Here is a 20804-nt window from a genome sequence, read left to right as displayed (position 1 = left end):
ATGAAGATTAACTGTCTTGTTTCTCCTTTATTTTCCACAAGGATGACGAGCCAATCACTGCAGGGGCTGATGGCAGAGACCACACCCACGTCTGGAAGTTTCTCAGCCAGCAACACAAGAAATTACCATGGAAACCAGAGGTAATGCAAATGATTTTTGTCTCAATCCCATTGTTTTTGCTAAGTTGTCCATATTTCATTCAATCATCTTCCATTTTAAATACTTTCCTCCATTTTTCAGACAGCCATCTTAAATTAACGCCCTCAGGTGCTTTGTCATTTGAGTGATTAAATTTGCTAAATTTGACCCCCCCCCCACCCCACCCACATAAAAAGCTAACTTTTTTTTATCCAAACAGAAGAAAAGTACTATAATTCAGCAGTCCTTTCATTTCTTCAGCTAATACTTTGGGACAAATGAAGATGCAGCCATTTTTCTGGAGCTATCAGTGAATGAAAGAAATGTCACTTGCGGTTTTTATGAGAAATGATTGTGAAAGGAGGAGGACATTTAATTAAAAACCATCAGCAGGTTATATTTAAAGGCATCTGTGACTGAAGATTAGAAGCTGAGGTGGTTAATGCATATTTTTCAGCTCACTTGCTGATGTGGTCTGTAACAAAAGGAGCAGCAGACAGGGCGATGGGGCAGCGGATTAGTGATAAGAGAAACAGCTCTAGATTTGTCACATGTTCAGCAGAGGTTAATTAAAGATTTTTGCATGTATGTGTGTCTGAGAACCTAAATGGAAAATATGATTTATTGCATGTCATAGTTCTGGCCAAATTCTAGAGGATATGCACAGTTCATGTGACCATGCATTAGAAATCTGACTCTATTGTCTTTGGTTTTTAAGTGCATCAGTTTGGAGGAAGTGATCCAGCACTTTTTTTTTTTTAACAGGCAGGATTCTTCATCATCCGGTGTTTTGTACTCAGATTTCTTACAAAGCATTATGCATGTAATCTTTTTGCAAAAGGCAGCATTACAGGGTGGCTGAACGCAGCATGAGCCTAATAATGTTACAACACCTGCGGTTTTATTTTAGCAGACTCCTGAGCTGGTCTGCCTTTATGTTGCCTTTAAGGAATGTAAAGTATTCTGTGCTAAATTATCCACTTACTCAGTGTTTCCCCTACCATTATATTCTCCCCCACAAACCCCCACATGGGAACCCCCACCCTCCTAAGAAGGTCAATGCCAAAAACCTAGGGGGAAACACTGCTATTCACAACATATGGACCAAAGTAAACCCTTATTGTTATCCAGTATATCTTCTTTCTTTTCTAATCACAATTAGTAATCGCAGCAGACATGGGAAACATTTTGACTCTGTGAGATTTTTACACAGATATGTTTTTTTAGAACTTATAATGACCTAGAAACATCTGTTAACTGAATGAGAAGCCTACATCCGCATATAAATGATGCTTTTTGGATCATTTAAAAAGAAATCACAGTGATATTGAAGCAGCCAGGCCAGGACAACAGCCAAACAACTATCTGAGTCTGGACCATGTTGTCTACAGTAATTGGACAAATGCAACTGGATTAAAGGCTGGATCACAGCAAACTACTTTACTATGAGCATTTAGATCTTCCATTGCTTTGTTTCTGTATCATTTTGTATGTAAATACAGTAAAAAAAAAACAAAAAAAAAAACACGTTTTTCATTTAAAGGCAGGGACATGATTTCACTGACCAAACACTGTTTTCATATTTATGCAGTGGATAGGAAAATAAAAAAAAATATATATAAATAAGCTTTTGAAGGGAAATAAATGTTGCAGCATCCACAGCCACTACATTTTATATTGAGCATGACAAGCATCAAAGCTCACTTGTAGAAGTCGACATGGCATTTCTTTGACTGATTTCCAGCCTGCTTTTAAAGCAATATACCATTTAATTTCTGTGAATATTTTTTTTTTAAATCCAGCTATGAAATATTTTATTCAGATCTTCCACAGAAATCCTCTTTTATATCATACTTCTACTAAGTCTAAGCCAAGCTTGTCAGAAAGCATATAGCGCTGCAGCTCTTCCTCTGCTTTTACTAGCTATCTGTCCTAATTACCAGCAATAACTTGTTTACTTGGTGCACAGCCAGGATGATAGAAGTCTGAAGGGCGTCTGAGCTGGCACTGCTAGACATGTAGACTCAGACTGGCTGAAGTCGAGTAGTGCCATATGCCAGCTGTCATAGAGTGGCAGAGGTTACACAGACATTCACGGACATCCTCAATAAAGCTAAGTTGTTCTGCGCAGGCCAAATGGCTCTTCTACAGCTTTCACACAGACAGAGGAAGTTGGTTACAGCTGCTTGTCTTGAATAAATACTGCAGACTTAATTACAATCCCCAGCCTGTGATCTCATCCAAAGGTGACAGAGGATTAGCACACACGTACAGCTGTTTGTAGTCTGTCTCTCAAGGACACCAGCATGCCACGGACAATGACATGAGATCAAAGAGCAACCTGCTGGGACACTTTCTAAGAGGCAAGCAGTAGCTAGGCATTAGGAGGCGGGAACAGTCATTTGCAGTAAAGCTGATGTGGATGCAGACAGGAGCTGAGCATGTTAAACAACTTTAAAATGCAGATTTACCTTGAATTAGTTAAGCATTGTTTCTTTTCATTTCACAAAGAGAGGACGGGTAGAGGATTACAGACTCTCCTGGTTGACTGACCGGCCCAAACATCTAGCCTTCTGTATCTTCTACGCGTCTTTGTGTGTATCAATTTTGCTGCTGCAAATTTGGACAGCCTGTTATATACCTCTCAGGAGGGAAGTCAGGAAGACACATGACTCACCTAGAAGCGGTCATCACATCTCACAAAAGCCCCATGCAGTGACAACCCTGGTGGAGGATTAAGATCTTTGTCTCGTCTCTTATCTTCCTCCTCATGTCACAAAAATGTGAGGTGATGATGAAGAAGGGAGAACCTGATATATCTGCTCACTGTTCAAAATCTTCAATGGCCAAAATAGGAAACATAAATGAATATCCTCCAGGTCTCAGCTTATCCTAAGTGATTAGTAAGTGATTGACAGCTTGTTGCAGGAGAGGAAAAAAACATCCTCAGCTAGATGTATCCACTGCAGCCATTTCAACCCCCCTAATGTTACATCTTTGACATTGCAGAATATATTGTGCTGTGATTTGTGGGACAGATGGCAGGTTATACAAATCCTCATTATAGTAACTGATTAGGCTGAAATCTAGAGAATATGATCCTTGCCTTCCAGTTTTGCTTCTTGGTGTGAAATGATTACTCATGGTCCATTTAATATCTTTTAAGCTCAATTTTCCTTCTTTATCCATTTTCTTTTCCATAAACTACTACTGATAAGTAAAAGATGAAGGATGCAGGGATGCCCTCTTTACCTACAGATGTATCTCATAAACTAGAAGCATGTTTTCACTCTAACAACAGGTCAGCTGGACCGCAGAACAGTGTTATTGTAACAGTGATTATGCTGACTGTGTGGGAGCAAGTGAAATGGTATTGTATATACCCGAGTGAGCCTTTGCCAGGACCATCATGCCTCTCTTTTCTTATCCATTTGGGATTAACAGTGTCAGCTGGTGTGATAGCTCGTCAGTGGGTGCACTGAGCAGCCATTTGTCTGTGCTTTCCTGCCAGCAGGAACACAGAAGGCTGCACCAGAAAGGCAGATAGCCTCCTGCAGGAGAGAGAAGGCGAAAAGGAGAATAAAAGATCTTACTTGCTCTCTGGTTGAAGGTGCAAACAGTAGGATGAGATAAAGGATGGAGATATTGGATGACGGGCACGTACATGTAGCTGTGTGAAGCAGTGTGCAATTCTTTAATTTTACATGTCTTTCTCACCTGTTAGTTTATTTTCTGGTCTTTTCTGTTTTGTTAATATTTGCCAAAAAGCATTTACTGCTGCTGAGCTAAATGGCTCTCTTTTCTGTGAAATAGTATTTGCATACAGCCTGTTGAGGCCTGGGTCTGACTGGGCCAATCTAAAAGGCAGATTGTCTCCATTTGAATCCAATCTGTCTAAAATCCACTTTCATCTTGTAGGATCATTGTGTGGTTTTATCATCCAACTTCTGCTGAGCTTCAGCTGATAGAAAGCCTTTCTGATTCTATCCTATGATAACTTCCTATGATATCAACCTTTCTAGACCCGAAGTTATCATTTAACTTTTTTTTTTCAAAAGCATTGCAGAGTGTCAGCGTATGCAAATAATATACTCATGAATAGAAACATTAACCAGCAATAAAGTCACTGAGCCTTGAGCTTTTACTCTGGGCTTCTGTTTTGCATCATTGAGCATTATATTTTATGAGCCATCTTAGTTGTGTGTTCACATCTGGAGAGAAAAGCTACAGTAATTTCATTTAAAGACAGTTTGTCTAGTTATGTAATGAAATAGTTATGTATGGTGTGACTTTAAAAATATTTGCTGTTTTTATTGAAATTAAATTAATAAAATGAAAAACTATTAGTTTTTTTTATCACTTTCTCATAAAAATGTATAATCAGTGTATAATCAATATCTACACCAGTTAATTGTTGAATGTGTTGATAAAATGGTCCTAAGAAAAGTCTTCATCAGATTCATCACCTGATCTTGAATTGCAAAAGGTGTCTGCACATTCTTTCTTATAATGGTGTAATCCATAACCTCCTGAAGTACCAGTTTATTCTCATTTGCATATGGAACTGCCCTGTCTGTTCCCTTAAAAGTAGATGAGACTGCATAGACATACACATTTGCTTATACAGTGATTATATCACAGCTTCAAGAAAATAAAAATCTAGACTTTGTGTAATTGCAAATATAAATAAAATTAAACAATAATAATAATAATAATAATAATAATGATAAAGCAGGACATTCTCTGCAACCTAACTTTCTTTTGTGAGATTAACTGTAAAATAAAGGCACTAAAATAAAGGCAAGATGGATAAAGGATATAAACAGAGAAAAAATGGATAGAATTTGGATGAGATAATCTATCAACTCTAATGCTTTTGCTCTGGGTGTATCCTCAGTTGTCCTGCTGTCGCTGGAATGTATAGCTGATAAAAAAGGCATATCAACATGTCGTGCATTGAGCCAACAATCTGAAGAACTGTCTTGTAAAATCCAGGCTTCATGTGGACCATCTGAGAAGTGAGAGACCACTTTCATAAGATGGTTCTTGGAGATGAGTTGCACATTTATGGAGTAGTATTGCCTGTGGCTAAGACATGGAAACAAAGAATGCCTGAATGTGAATGTGCATGTAGTCTATTGCAGCAGTTATAGTGAAGTATTTGCCCATTCTCCAAACCACTGTTGACGCTGCATTAAGAGGAGGAACTGTGAGAGAAGTCTTAGACTAATGGTTAGTAAAACTATCTAAATGATTTCTAAAGAAACACATAAATTGAAGTGACTGTTTATTTTGCAAGAATATGTCCACGTTGAAATGAGTAAGGTGCAGAATAGTTTTGGGTGGTTAAAAAAAGATCATAACTTTAGCTTTACAGTCTCATTTTAAAAGAAGCTGATACATAAATGTAGATCATTCCTAAGTGATTCCATAACTTGGTATTGTATGAGACCAATCAGTTCTAGGACTCTGTGAGGGTCATGTAGGCTGGGGAACACTGAGAACGTTGTTTCTGGCTGCTTTTGCACCAGAGACAAAAATTAATCTATAAGTTCTTCATGATATAAAAGCACAGCGAAATTTCACCCAGTCTACTTCTCTATGTTTTCTTTACCTTTTTAAAAGGGTAAAATACGGTTACAGCCCATCACACCAAATGGTTGCAAACTTCTGTTAATTGGATGAACCAAACAGGACCACGGGACTACTGATGATTGTCGTCCCAAATGAAAACTGCTCTTAACTGCCAGTGTAGGACTGGTCCAAAGTGCTGTGTTTTGGCTACAAACACTTTGCTTGAAGCTCGGGATGATGGATTCTCTTGTGATCATGATCCTGTAATTCTCACAAGAGTCTGGGTTGCACTGAAAAGTTGATGTTGCACAGATGTTTACGAGTGGTTATTTTGGCCTATAACTGTACAACTAAAGACTGGTACACACATAAGGATTTTCTAAATCTGAGGATATTTTTGATCTGTTAGAGACCTCACACATGAAGATAAAAAATCAGGTATTTAACAGTTTTGATGGTACTGTGTGTGATGTGCTCCGCTAATCTCAGCACAGAACATTACACATAACGATTCTGTCCCGCAACCGACCTAGAATCTAGTCTTCCGAGCCAGAAATCTTGTGTAATCGTAAATATTGAACACGTTCAATACTTCCGATTATCAGCCACGACCTGTTTCGTAGCAGATTGTCGGGAGGAATTTGCTCTTAACACACCTCAGACCAAATGATAATTTTATAGGATAATCTTATAAGACTTAAGATAATCAGGTGTTTGCCACCCTTGGGCGGGAAGGGGCAAAATCTGGACAAAAACAGCCCAATAATCTTATGTGTGTACCTTAAGCTTAAGTCATAGAAGGCCCTACATGCTTGCTCTCATGTAGTATTTCAGTGGATCTCTAAATTATTCAGTTCCTGTGGTGCAAACACAAAAAGAGGAGAAAGCTATGGTCAGGTTGTAATGGGATGCACAGACTATACAGCTTTCATAGGTGGTACTTGAAATGTTACACCCACCTAAAAGTTTTGCAAAAAAAATTAGATAGAGGGTGCAAGTAAAGGAAACCAGCTTATCTCTCTATATGATACACAAACAAAGAAGAAAAACAGGAATTGCAAAGGTGACATTATTGCAAAAACTGGTCAGAATCAGAATCAGGTTTATTGACAAGTAGGTTCACGCGTAAAAGGAATTAGTTTTGGTGCGTGGGTGCCAATGGTGATAATGTTGGTGGTAATATGAACATCATCTTCCCCAAACAAGGAATAAGGAGGGAAACAAAAAACTTTAAAGAGACAGCAAAGTATGGTGACACCCAACAACTCAGCTCATTAAAGCAAAAGACAGAAGGGAGAAAGCTGGCACCATTAGGCAGCACGTAGAGATTTAGGGATGGAGGTAGAAATAGAGGTGAAAGGGGAAGACATGATGACGCAGAGGATGGTCAGACTGGGGGCCATTAGAGAGACAATGGATGAAACAAGCAAGAGTCAAATAAAAGTGAGGCAAGGACAGTTTAGGAAACTCAGGTGTGCAGATTGGCGAGTTTCTCAAATGGCTGTCACCCACAAAACATCAGCCAGTTAAACACAAGTGACCCTCAGCAGAAAGCTGACTTTACAGCCTGAGCATTCTCCAGGACTGCACAGGAATAAGTGTGTATGAATAATTAGAGACTTTTAAAGCTGCCCGTTTATTGCTGTTTGACAAAAGGAGGGGTGAGGAGTGGCCAGGCCAAAAAAGGTTTGCTTTTAAAACCCACAGGAAATCTATTAAAAGCTTTACATAAGGCATATTTACACAGGGGCTTGTCCCGTTTGCTAAATCCCTGTAACCTCGCTATGCCTCCCCCCTCTCTCTCTTTGCCATCCCATTTTAAACATCAGGCATACACATTCATCTTTCTGACCCCTTGCTTCTCTCTGATTTGATTCTGCCTACACTGCAAATCCCTGTCTGTTTTAAATTTGAGCTAGTTTTTCCACCAGAGAGCAAATAAACAAAGAGAAATCAAATATGTGAACTGAAGTCAGGAGTCATGCTGCTTTCCAATGACATGTTTTGAAAACAAAGGTATCTCATGGTTAATTCATGAGCTGTAATTGCTCTTTTGCTGTCAGTGTACAGGGCAGCTAGTTGACCGTACAGAGTCGAAAGAGAAATGAGAAGGGCCACTTGGTGTCAGGCCATCTGTTAGTGTGCCTGTGTGATCCTTAAAGGAGCATGACACCCTCTGTCAACGTCTTTCTCCTTAAAATATAGACATAGATGCAGAAGATGACTAAAAAGGTGTTTGCCCTGAAATGCTTCCCCGTCTCAACTCTCTAGTCCCTCTGATGAGATAACAACAGGATACTGTATGTTTGTTTTTCTGGTGTCTCAAGGTCGGTCTTGGGCTCCTGACTGCTTGATTTGACAGCTCATACTGCACTTGTTCACTGTATAGCTTGAGGCTACTCTACACACAACAGTAATGCAAGTTCCTCCAGATGATTTGGTGCTAAAGTTGTGAATCCAGCTTTTTCCTTTGATCCAGTAGAGATCCTCACTGGGCTGTCTCTAACTCATTTTGGGGATAGCCTGCTTTCTCTTCAAGCCTCATGTGATGTTCTAAATATCTGTGGCAGCATTAAAGTGGCAGCCTGCTGAGACTGTTGTCACACATTAGAGGATACCATATGTGTGGACAGTATGCAGGAGTGAGTTGGCACTGTTTGTTGTATGAAAAGTTAGTTTGCAGGTGTTTTAATTGCTTTGACAGCTTCCTAAGGCTTGACATCAAGCAACACAGTGGATGAGTTTGAGCAAATGTAAGTTGTGGAAATTTAGTGTTCTGTTTCTCACTGAGTAACTTTTCTTACTTCCAAAGCAGTGCAAATTTGATACATGAGCAGAGAGACATTGCTTCCTGTAGCTTAGAAGATTTGTTTTTGTATGTGCCCGTATGTGTGCGTGCACATGTCTGCATGTAACGAACCCCGAGGCAGACTGGTTCCACCATCTGTCCCTGCTGTGTCCCATGATTTCCCTGTGTAATTCAGATAAATGTCAGACTTTGGGCTAGGAATGAGCTTTGACGAACTTCTCCAAACATTCTCAGTTCACACGCCACCCTCCCCCTGCTTCCTGATGAGCTCTGTCGCTTTCTCCTGTTGTTCAGGACACACTCAAAACGTCACACTGCATTTTTCACCCAGAATGAATGTTTTCAGTGTGGTGGAAACAATAATAATTGTATATAATTCCTTAACAAAAACATGTCTGTTCCAGACAGCTGCTACAGCTGCTTTTCTGGCATGTATTTCAAATTTAATATCAAGTATGATGCTGGTTTTACCGTGTGCAATAGCCTTTGTCTTTTCTCTGTGTGTTTTGGCAGTATAAAGGCCAGGCCAACCTTCATGTGTTTGAGGACTGGTGCGGCTCCTCTATAGCCCAACTCAGAAAGAACCTGCATTTCCCTCTCTTTCCTCATGTAAGTATTATAGTTGGCAGGGTAGACAGCGAACAGGGATGATGGTTGAAATAAAGTATAACGTACTGCACAAGATGTTTTTGGAAAATAATCTTTAGAATGTTTTTTGTTTTTTGTTTGTTTAGAAAACTAAATGAAAAATGCATTACTGAACATTTCTAAAGCACAGCAGTACTAAATTGAGGTACTCATACAATCTTACATTTCCACTTCTATATATTTATCTGACAGCATCAGATTTTGACATACAAAATGTCTCTTCATTGATAAGTATTAAGCAGTGCATTATTTAAAATTATGGTTCAGAAGTAAAGCTGAAATGCTCAAATCCTCAGTCAGTTTTCATTAAAGAATATCAGCGGTTCACACATACACACATTTCAATATGTGAATTTGCAGTTTTTTCTTTCTATGAATTTGTTCTTGTAAAGGTTTGGCCAAAGAGAAAATGGGATGAGGGAGTTGTTTGTCTTTAGACATGATTTTCTGAATTCATGAATAGTTAAATTGGAAAAATGATAAACAGAGTAATTGAAAATGAAAATCATGACTTGCAGCCTGATGTGCCCCAGTTGGGCTTATTTTATTTTCTACTGACAGCTGAAATATATAAACCAACTTGAACATGAGCCAAAAGCATTTTTACTTCACTTTTTAATGTAACTTACTTTCAATATACACATTTTTATTTGACAAATAATGAATATTTTTGCTGTTGTGTTGAAAATCCTGAATGGCGCTAGAAATTCCTCACTACACCACATCATATGAGCTGTAAATAAAAACATGTTAGAAAAGAAACTTTGAGTGTATCAAAGGTTTAAACTGATATTTCAGCAGTAAACATTGGAATGCTGAGCTTTAATCTTGTCTACAAAACTGTTGAAAACACCATTTCTGGCTAGCTTCTTAATATTTTAAGCCCAGTCATTCGGATTTCTGCTATTACTTCATTGAATGCATGACATCATGCTAAAACACTGACATTATTTAGGGAGGAGTTCTTTCTCCAGCAACATTTATCTCCACAGTTTGCAAACTTGGACAAAATAAACTTTCTGATTTCTTGTAACCTTATGACAGTAAAAGCTTTAAGGCTGTTGTTGTTTAGGCTGCAATAAGTGTCACATTTATATGATGCATGTTCCTTTTTTTTTCATTTTACCATAGACAAGAATCACGGTGAAGAAGCTGGCAGTGGCTCCAAAATGGAAGAATTATGGCCTGAGAATATTTGGCTTCCTTCATCCTTACAGAGATGGTAACTTACTCATTTTATTACAGAGTCCCTGATCTGATACTGAAGGCCTTGCAGCAAGTGTCCTTTATCAGAGAAGACAATTTCCGCAGTCTTCTTAATCCAAACCCCTCAGAGCCACTAATGTAGTGGATATTCACATTTTTATTAAGGCTGAATGCCAGAATCTCAAAGCTAAATCTAATTGCGGTCCCCTCGTGGTCCTACCCTGAAACCCTGTTGCTATGGGAACTGAAAAGCCTTAATGCCCAAGTGTCCTTACAGAAATGGCTGAATTGAAGTTATTAATTAGATTACTGCTCATTTTAGACGCTCATATAGCTTTCACTAGTGGTGTCGCTCCTTCCAGCTTATGGTTTGAAGGTCATTCCATCCAGAGTGGCACAGTGTGAGTTCCAGCAAGTGCCCTTCAACTTTATCATTTATCCTTTAGATCCTTCCAGATTCAAGTACAGATATGACTGGGTAGATTTTAATAAGTAATTTGCTGAATTTCTTTATTTAATGTTACAAATGTTTACTGTTGTCATAGTCATTTTACTGTAGCGCTCAAATGTTCCAGATACGTTTTTTTTTTAACTGCAGCACTGAAATGGTATAATTTCCAGAGAGCAAGTACAAATTCAGTGTCCAACCCTGAACTCCAAGTTGACTGTCCACCACATGGAAAAAATAAAATAAAAAATGCTGATTGAGCCAATCAGCTTTGAGGAGGTTCCCTCTGGTCTGCACATGATGAATGAAGGGGAAAAAAGGCTGATATCAATGGAGCTCAGATTCAGATTCAGACAACTGATAATAGTGCTTGAACATGTCTGTGTTATACTGTATTACTTATGTATGTATGTATGTATATTTTAATTAGTGCTGGGAAGTTAACAGAGTTTATTGTGGCAAGTAGGAATGAAGAAACATACAAAAAAACAACTGTGGTGAATCACGTGTTGGGGGGTAGCGAAGCTGCTTAAATCAAAAACCCCAATATAATAGCTATTTTCTAAATTCAACTCAAAACAAGCCAGTAAAAAGCAAAACCGAGAATAACCAAAAGGATAAACAAAAAACTGGCCTACAAACTCTACAATATTTTAACAAAAGGTGAAGCAGCTCCAAAACCTAAAATTTAACCAAAATACTATATACAAAACTACAAATCTAAAACTACCCTAACAAATGCTGCTTTTAACAATCTAATAAAATATAACTAAAGGTGAAGCCAAAAGGGCTTACAAGACCATCAGTCAGTGATCCAAAATATAACACAAAGCCAAACAGTTTTAACAGTGTTGGAAGAACAAAAACACTAATCCTACTACTAGACAAACACTACCAAATCCAAAGTCCACGATCACAACCACAATAGTTCAGCAAACAGAGGGCAGACTGTCTGGGGAAAACAGTTGACCATGAGTCCACAGCTGCAGCTGGTTTATATTTCTCCAGAGTGTGGCTGCAATGTTGATGATTGGCCAGGCAATTAACCAATCAACTGGTAGGAGGCGAAGGTGTGGTGGATGGAGCCAATCCTCAGCAGGCAGGAAACAAGGTGTGTTGAGCATAGCCAATCTCTGGTTGGTGATGGCACACAGACATTTACATGCAAAATGAGAGAGTCATTAGAGAAATGACAGAAAGCCATAACAAATATTAATGTAATAAAATCAAATATTAATGACAAAGAAGAATGAAGTTTTCAGGATTTACTAGCTAAAAGGTAAAAAGGCAATAGGATGAATTTAAAACTGTAAGGCTGCTTCCTTCTAAACACAGAAGGAACAATATGTGATGAATATTAGCATCAGGTGAACAGACAGAAAGCAGGATTAGAATCTCACAGCTTCTAGATGGTGAGGAGAGAGAAATATTCACAATATGCACAATAACTTCCATCCATGCACCACCAGTGCTTCATTATCCAGGTTTACTGCCTATAAATTCTCTAACTTTACATTCTTACCTTGACTGTCTTGCGCCCTGCACCCTCCGCTACGAGGGGTTAAGGGATTAGCATTCTGTTTCACTGTTGTAATATCAGGTAATTAAAGCAACTATGGACATATGTGGTACCCACAGAAAGTCAAGATTCTTAACTTAACAGGTCAGTAAAACCACCAAGCACAGTAAAGACAATAAACAATTAAAAGACCAGGTACACAAAGTCTGAAAAAATATGTAAACACAAATTATGGCTCCTCATGTTCATCTGACGGCATTACCACGGACATATGACTCCTCTGCTGAAAGCTCACATCTCACAGATTCCAAAACTGTAAGTTTCATCTCGCGATGATCAAGATTCACTGAACCAGAGGCAGAAGAAGGCCCAGTTCATGCTTCACATCTGAAAAAACAGTCATAAAATGTCTTATCTTTGCTGTCTTACCTCAAAACTTATATCTACCAGGATAAAACCACATTTATTAAAAAAAAAATAAATAAATCTAGATTTCTCATTGTGCTTTGGGAGCAGTTTCCGTCCAAAATCACAATGTTCTGCCTAGCTGCACAGGTTTGATTGGACAAAGAGTGTCAGTTCTTTTCCTTTTTTCTTAATTGCCAGACAGAAAACTTCTCTTCACTTTAATAAACCTGCTCTCTCCCGTTGGTTTACATCAGACACAGCGCTGCAGCAGGACCAGACATGGAGGAAGAGGCCTTGAAGAACCCCCTCTGGCCTCTGCATGTGTTCAGAACCATGGAACAAGAACTTTGGAAAAAAATAAATAGCTGTGTTGATGTGTGACAAAATAATTAACAGCGTTAATTAATAAATGCGTTCACATGTTAATAACGCATTAATGTGACCAGCCCTAATTTGAATATGTTACGATTTTTACATTTCAAATGTGAGGATAGAAATGGCCGTCCCTATAAAGATCAGATGAACGTGATAGAGTTCGTACAAATGGGGCTTAAATAGCAGATTAATATCAAACCAAATTCAAACCTCTTCTGCTAGTGTACATTTTCTTAATATTGGGTTAGATAGTAATTTTCTTAGCTGCTGTAGAGGAGACAGAGAAAAACTAGAGAGCTGAGCTATAAGCAAACTGGTTTTATATTGGTCTATATATTATGTTCAAGAAACAAAACTTTTTCACAATCCTAAACACTAGATTCTTAAACTCAAATAAAACAAGCTACATCAGCTTAGTTTCTGCTTCTCGCTCTTAGCTTTCACATTCAAACAGTTGTTGCATATGGGTAAGAAATTCAGTTGCTTTGAAAAAAAAAAAAAAAGACTCTATTCCTGTAACTGAACATATCATCTCTGACTACTGCCAGAGGCAGTCTGGGGATCAAACTTTTGGTGCGTTTTCTTTAAACCTAAGAATATATTTTTTGAAGGTCACGTCCAGTCTGATTATACTCTATATGTTTCTGGGATCGTACATATCTTCTTTCACTAACACACACTTTGATCACATTCTTTTCCCTCCAGGTGATTTCCAATTCTCGGTATCGTCTGATGATAACTCAGAGTTCTGGCTGAGTCCTGATGAGAGTCCTCTCAACGCCAGGCTGCTGGTTTTTGTAGGACAGGTAAGCACTCAGCTATGCTGCATTATTGTATAATATCATAACCACATAGAGGGTCACTCCACTTAAAATATACATGGTCCAAGCACTGTATATTTAGCATTAGCATTATTTAGCAACAAGCTTGTACTGATGGGAGAACCAGAATCCTTGGAGCCTAAACAGTTCCAAACTTGTCAATGTCGTGACTTAATTAGCAAAATATTATGTAAAGTGTATACCTCTGCAAAAGCAGACAAAGCCAAAGTCCCATAATTAGATACGTTATTATTTATGATATTCTAGTGGAAGCTGGCTCATAGCTCTGAATTATTTCTAATGTGTTCTCTTTCTCTCATAGACATCTAGGTAACAATGACGAATTGGAAACGGGGATATTTATGGGGTCGTATTAGCACCAGGTAGCAACATAAGTCTTTCTCTCTCCCATGCTTCAACAGTAAGGACAAGGAGTGTTTTGACCTTGTCTGTCTCTAGTAATCACACGTTCACCTCGTGCCACCGCACCAACACTGAGGCTATCATTCATCCCCAAAACACAGCTCAGTGTACAGGAGGCTTACATCCTCTTGTAGAACATCTTTCAATTTTTTTTTACATCTATCCTTGAAATAATCTCTGCTCGCAACTGAATAAAGTTGTTGTTCCTCCACTCATTTCATAAAGTTTCCTCATTGAGACCCTTTGAAAGACTTAAGGAAAGGATCCATGAGGCGGCACAATGTTTAAGCTACACCAAGTAAGTGCATGCTGAGAGCAAAGGTCTGGCTATAGAGCCATCTGTATTCTAACAGGATGTGAGATGTCAGCAGGTTCCATGGGAGCTCAGATTAATTAGCTGGCAGCCGATATTGATGTGACATTTAGCAGTGAAGAAATATCATCTAGGTAATGGCTAAGGGGGCAGTGGTGCGGCCAGGAATCATTCATTTTCCCACTTGGCTGACAGACAGCCATCACTGCCATCCCTGTCCTCAGGGACACATCAGGCTTCATGGATGTAAATCTAAATGTCCACTCCTTTCCTTAGTAAGTAACCCATATGTTTGCATAAACATATTTTCTTTTGCAACTTCTGCAAGTTAGTGTTTCATATGAAGTATACTTCTGTCCTTGTACGTCAACAATTTTACACCCTAAGCAGGAATTGAAGGGATTACTCTAAAAAGCAGGCTTAATGCCAAACTTGCTTTTAAGACTTTTAGGTCTAAAGAGGTCTAAAACCTTTTCCTCTAACTTTTTTAATGCAATTTAAATTTTCCCTATAACTTCAGGTTGTTATAAAAAAATTAAAAAATGATATGCTATTTTATCATTTCATAAGCAGATTGAATAGATAAAAATGAGGAGTGTCATTGTGCTGTAGCCATCGGTCTGCTTTTGAATTATAAATCACATGACACATTTACAGTGGTGTCTCTGCACAAAAGAACAAATCAAACAATAACTTGAATGTAGTATGTCATATGTCAGAAGAATTTAATTTGATTCAATAAGAAAAGACTATTTTTTTCTAACAGTGGATCAATTTTGAGCCCCTAAAGTTAATGTTTGTGTATCATTTTTAGTATAGGATAATGTTGGGAAGACATGATCTCATAAATAAAACTTTTTTTTTTACTCACTGTTTTTACATGATCCTCAAACTGATGGATTGGCTGTTATATTCCAGCACTATTTGAGCGTCTGACTCACTTCTCAGATAGTGCATGCATTGGCAAGGATTGTTTTTCTATTTCAGTTGTCACAGCAGTGTCAGCCTTGGTAGTGAGCTTGCTATAAATGGAATGTGCAGCTATGAGACATTTAACTGTGACGTGTTGGAAAGTGGGGGAGCTGAAGCATTTCCGTGGAGTTTCCATGGAGACCTCATTCAGCATTCTGTGGTGAGCTTACGTATGGTGTAACAAGTGTGACTGAAATGTCCCATGAGAGCACCGCGATGAAAACATGATATCTGGGAAGATGCATTCATGTTGTAAGTTGTAATCCTTCCTGTGCAGATAATTTGAAATACAAAACAATGCATATGTGGACCAACACCTAAAAGGCAAAATGGATTTTAAGGCATGCATGGTTCCTCTGTTCGGTTTGTTATACTTTGCTCTGGTCAATTTTTTTTGAGCGGAATTATGCACATTAGAACATTTTTCTTGCTCCTGCAGGGACATTATCTGTGCATATATGAATTAGCTTAATGCGACTGAGGATCAGCCAATGTCCCGCTTTGCCATTAATCATATTTTTTTGCCCTCAGCTAATCTGTAATGAGATTTTTCATTGATCAGAATGTGCATGCAGCTCCCGCAGAGATCACACAGAACCAGGCCATGGTTTGACGGATATTGAAATATCCTTGTGAGTAGGAAAAAGAGCAGCAGCCTTTATACAGTGACAGTGTCACTTCACATCAAGATGCCTTCTGGTTTAAACCTAGTAGTTTGCAGGTTGTACCCATCTTTGCATTTGTTTTCTTGTTCTGTTTTTTCAATCCCTAACATGCATTTTCTGTGTAATGCCCTTTCCAAGTACATGCATGTTAGTTTAACTTATTACTCTAAACAAGTCAAAGGATTTCTGACCTGAGTCTTTGAATATAAGAGCTCTTCTAGGTTTACATATTTTCTGAACATATCACAGATAAACCATTCTGGGATTTGTAAACAATCAGAGGGATTTTAAAATCTATTCTGTGACTGACTGGAAACCAGTGTAAAGTTTTTAAAACTGGTGCAATGTTTTCAGATCTCTTAGTCCAACTTTAGCAGCAGTGCACTGGATGAGCTACAGATGTTTAATGCTCCTTTTAGGAAGTCCTGTTAAATGCCCATTTATGCTCCCTTACATGCGTAGTGACGGCCCTTTCAAACGTCGTCATACGACGTTGTTCTCATACTACTATGCGTCTTTTGCATTGCCATGGTTGTTAAGTAAATTCTTCCACTAGTGGGCAGTGCTTAGTTTAGAGCTCATTCTCGAGAGCCAACATCCGTTTCAGACACCGTTTGGCGGCGGTAATGGATCGCTATAAAGTTGTTTCCAATTGCCCAGCATATCCTAAACACAGTCTTTGAGGGTCATCCTGCTTTAAGAATTCGGTTCTCTGGCTTTATTTGACTTTAGTTCACCAGGAAGTCACAATTAAGATCACTCCTGTGTGTGGTTGTGGATTTGAGCACAGTGTCTTTGCATTTCTTTTTTTCCCCAGCATATCAAATTCATTGTAATTAAACCAGTGATCCCATTCAGAATTTTCTACACAAAGGGGACGCAGTCAGCCTGTTTTTTTCTGCAGTCATTGGTAAGCTTTCTGTTTGATGAGTTTTTACCTTGTTGTATTTATTCACTGTCTTTTACCTTATGGTCGACAGTGTTGTTTTAAAGCACTTTACAAATAAAATTGGATTGGATCTGTTTTTTTGCTTTGAATAACTGAAATTAAAAAAGTAAACAAATTGACATTTGCTATAAATATTTAGGTTTTATTCTTTTTACCTTTACCTATCAAGTGCAGAAGTATATGATACTGCCCGGACAGAAGGGGAGGGATGTAAGAACAGTATATAATGTGTACTGTGTAAACAATTATACTTGTGCTTTCCCATGTGTTATATGATTTTTAGACAGTTTTAAATTATATTTTTACCTAATTTTCAGCATAAATATTTCTAAAAGACTTCTTAGACTGCTGTCTGTGATTGGCTTTTTTTTCTCCCCAATATAATTTTCTTCTTCAGTATTTGTTAAAAGCAATATAATAAGAACAATGCCAAAACACTTTATCAGTTTTAAATTAGTCTTTTACATTACATGAGAAAACATTTAGCGAAGATGACAATGAATCCCACGGTACAACACCAATAAAGATTTCATTCCATTCTGTCTGCTTTGTTTTGGTCCTTTGTCTTCCTCATGCATGTAAAATATTTACAAAACGTTTATTTTTTTCTAATAGCCGTTTAATGACTGTATTTACTGAAAATATGTTATGTGTGATGAGAGTGGAGTTTCCTCTGCTTCCTCCGTGCATGATCTACATCTCTGTGAATGTGCTGGCAATTACAAGCTGCTGGCATGGTAAACTGGATTGTAGAAAACTTGGATGTATTATCCAAAGTTACTATGAACCTTAACAGTTCACTGAATCCTGTGCGAAAAACCATTTATTTTGCGGTGAAGTGCAGAATTTGTTTCATACACCTCCTGTTTTTGGCAATTTTTACATTTTCCGCAATACATTTCTACTAAGGATTCTTTGAGAGGCATGTCTCTCCCTTTTAAGGCACTTTTCAAGATACAGTAAAGTTTTCACACTTATGAAATTTTTACATACAAGAAAAATGCTGCCGTACCTAAAATAAAATATATATATATATTTATAAATAAGGCATCTTATATCACAGGTCCACTGTTTCTCCACTATTTCTCTCTTCTTATACAAATAGAGGGGAAAAAAGATAGGATGAAAAGTACTTCACAGAGGCAGGCATAATGTCTCCATAGCTCCACTGCACACACATTATCTTTCAACCCTGTTTGTGTTTCACTTTCCATTGTTTCAGGGTCAGTGGCCACCTGAAATGAGTTTTTTTTTTTTCCAGGTACAGTACCTACCTGTGTAGATAAGGTTCACACAGAGACAGGTGGAGGGGAAAAAAAAGATATGTGTATCAGACCTAAGTTGATATATGTCAGGGTTCTTTAGCTGATATAAGTTTGAAAATTTTGATTGGCAAGTTCGCTGGCTCATTTTTTTCAGAGGAAACTTTGCTTTTGCAAAATATGACAACACGGGGTTTGAGGGGTGATATGAGGAGTGTGTCTGCCTGTGTGTTGGCTGTCCTTAATGACTCAGTGGTCACTTGCCTTCTGATTTACCTGCTGCACACTCTGGTGAGGAGATGACTCATCCTTCAGTGTGAGAGCATCAATATGTGTATGTGTGTGTCTGTTGCGCCTGTCTGTACTACATGTGTACCAAACAAGACCAGAAGACCCTCACTGGGGAGACGAGTTTTAGCAGGTTTTGCCCTTGAAACAATTAATCTGATCAGTGTCTTTGTTCACAAACAGCTGGCAGACAAAATAAAAACTAAACAATATATTTAAATTTAGGATGATTTACTCTCTGGAACAATTTCTTTTTTATTTTATTATTATTAATATTATTATTTTTTACATTTATTCAAAACTGCATGCTTTTTAAAATCCTACATGTTCATTAGTTCCTCCCAGTATAGTAATAAACCTTGTATTTAAGTGGAAAAATATGGTATGGTATCACTTGCAGCATGTTGTACGACAGTGTGCAAGTTAGGTAAAAGTCAGGCTAAATAGAATTTTACTTCAGTCAGATCACTATAGTCAAGATATAATAATCATATGCAGTTACATCATTTTATAATAATTCATGGGTGACACTCTTTGACTTTCCTCCTCTTCTGCATGCAGATGTGGAATATTTGAGGCAGAGTGCTAAGACCCCCAAGACTAAAAAACGGCCCCATCAATGACATCAGCCATGACGCTGACTAAGTCAGACGCTGTTTTCAAAGGAGGAGCTGACATGTAGGTGGGTTGCAAAGCAGCTTGCAGGAAAAGGCAGCAAAAACTGACAGGCGGATGCAGTTTAGAGTATTCCAAATGAGATTTCCTATTTGAGTTTGTTAAAGAAATTACCTAATTAATCAGAAGTTGTGGGCTGGCAGTGAGGTTGCTGATTTATTGAGGTTTGATCCTATTTCATGACTTAAAGAAAAAGCATATATATTTTTTTTTAAATCTGTATTTATCTCACAATCACATCTGTGTTCATGTTTATTCTTAAACCAGTAGCTCAATTTCCCCTTGAAGTTACTCTTTTCTTTAGATATTATTACAATTACAGATTTTTTCCACAGTTTTATCTCCCTTCTTTATTCTATTCTATTATTTATGTGTTTGTTTGTGCAGGTTTAACTGGCTGCAGTTTAGTGTCCAATCCTGAGGAAATAAAATTGTTAAACAGCCTGGTATTTACAAGTATGCAGAATGGGACAATTCTGCACCTGATAAGAGTTGAGTAGCATTAAAACTGAGCTTGTATTTTTTTAAACATGTATAATGTGGGCATAAGACACATCTTTTAGGAGATTCCTACAACTGCTGCAGTCGAGTCTGTGCAGTTACCATCAGCAGAGTTGGTGGAGGTGAATTGAGGCAATGCATTCATTAGGCTGTCATCTCCGTACACTGACTCCACTTTAATGTAGCAATGTTTTTGCTTGGATCTTGCACAACAAACACCTCATCACAGGTAAACCTTCCAGAATTCCAGACAGAGGAAAAACCAGCATGAACTAACTTAACACTGACTCACTCCTCGTCAAAACCTGCATTTTTACCTTTGAGCAATGCAAGTTGAGAAAAATTATTCTTGACTGCAAAGATCATATTTTTCCCATGTGTGCGGTAACTTTGTTTTCATTCGGTTTCTTCCAGTAAGATATATTTTATTAAGCAGATTTAAAAAGTATGTTTCATTAGAGTTTCCTCATCATGACTTTCACTATTAATTAAAAATTACTGAATTATCCTGCTCCTCCTCCCTTCTGTTAGCCTCTTCACTTTATCCTGGGCTATATGTGTTTTTTACCAGTGACTTGACTCCTGCCGTTTCACCTCCTTCTATGCTGGGGCAGAAATATCTGAAGATGCTTTCACTGTGGAAATGTACTAGAGCACAAGCATGCTGTGGGCCTACGAATGAAAGCACAGTAGTACACATTGTATCCTCCCCTTCTCCAGCCAACTGCTTCACAGAGACTCTCAGATCCGTAAGCACTGCCGGGGGCCTGGTTGGTTTTGGACAGACATTGCTGCCTGTTCTTGCCATAG

General features: G+C 38.2%; 1 protein-coding gene across 2 annotated transcripts in view; it reads left to right on the top strand.

Annotated features, from left to right (window-relative positions):
• The window catches only part of b4galnt4a (beta-1,4-N-acetyl-galactosaminyl transferase 4a), a 135400-nt gene that overhangs the window by 75619 nt on the left and 38977 nt on the right, over positions 1-20804 (top strand). For both annotated transcript variants that reach the window (XM_041997985.1, XM_041997984.1), the window contains exons 4-7: positions 42-140; positions 9035-9130; positions 10301-10391; positions 13831-13931. In XM_041997985.1, the coding sequence (XP_041853919.1) occupies positions 42-140; positions 9035-9130; positions 10301-10391; positions 13831-13931 (387 nt within the window). The remainder of the gene's footprint in view (positions 1-41; positions 141-9034; positions 9131-10300; positions 10392-13830; positions 13932-20804) is intronic.

This window comes from Melanotaenia boesemani, chromosome 10 (genome assembly GCF_017639745.1).
Source record: "Melanotaenia boesemani isolate fMelBoe1 chromosome 10, fMelBoe1.pri, whole genome shotgun sequence".
Lineage (NCBI taxonomy): Eukaryota > Metazoa > Chordata > Actinopteri > Atheriniformes > Melanotaeniidae > Melanotaenia > Melanotaenia boesemani.
This window is presented reverse-complemented; position numbering and strand designations above follow the sequence as displayed.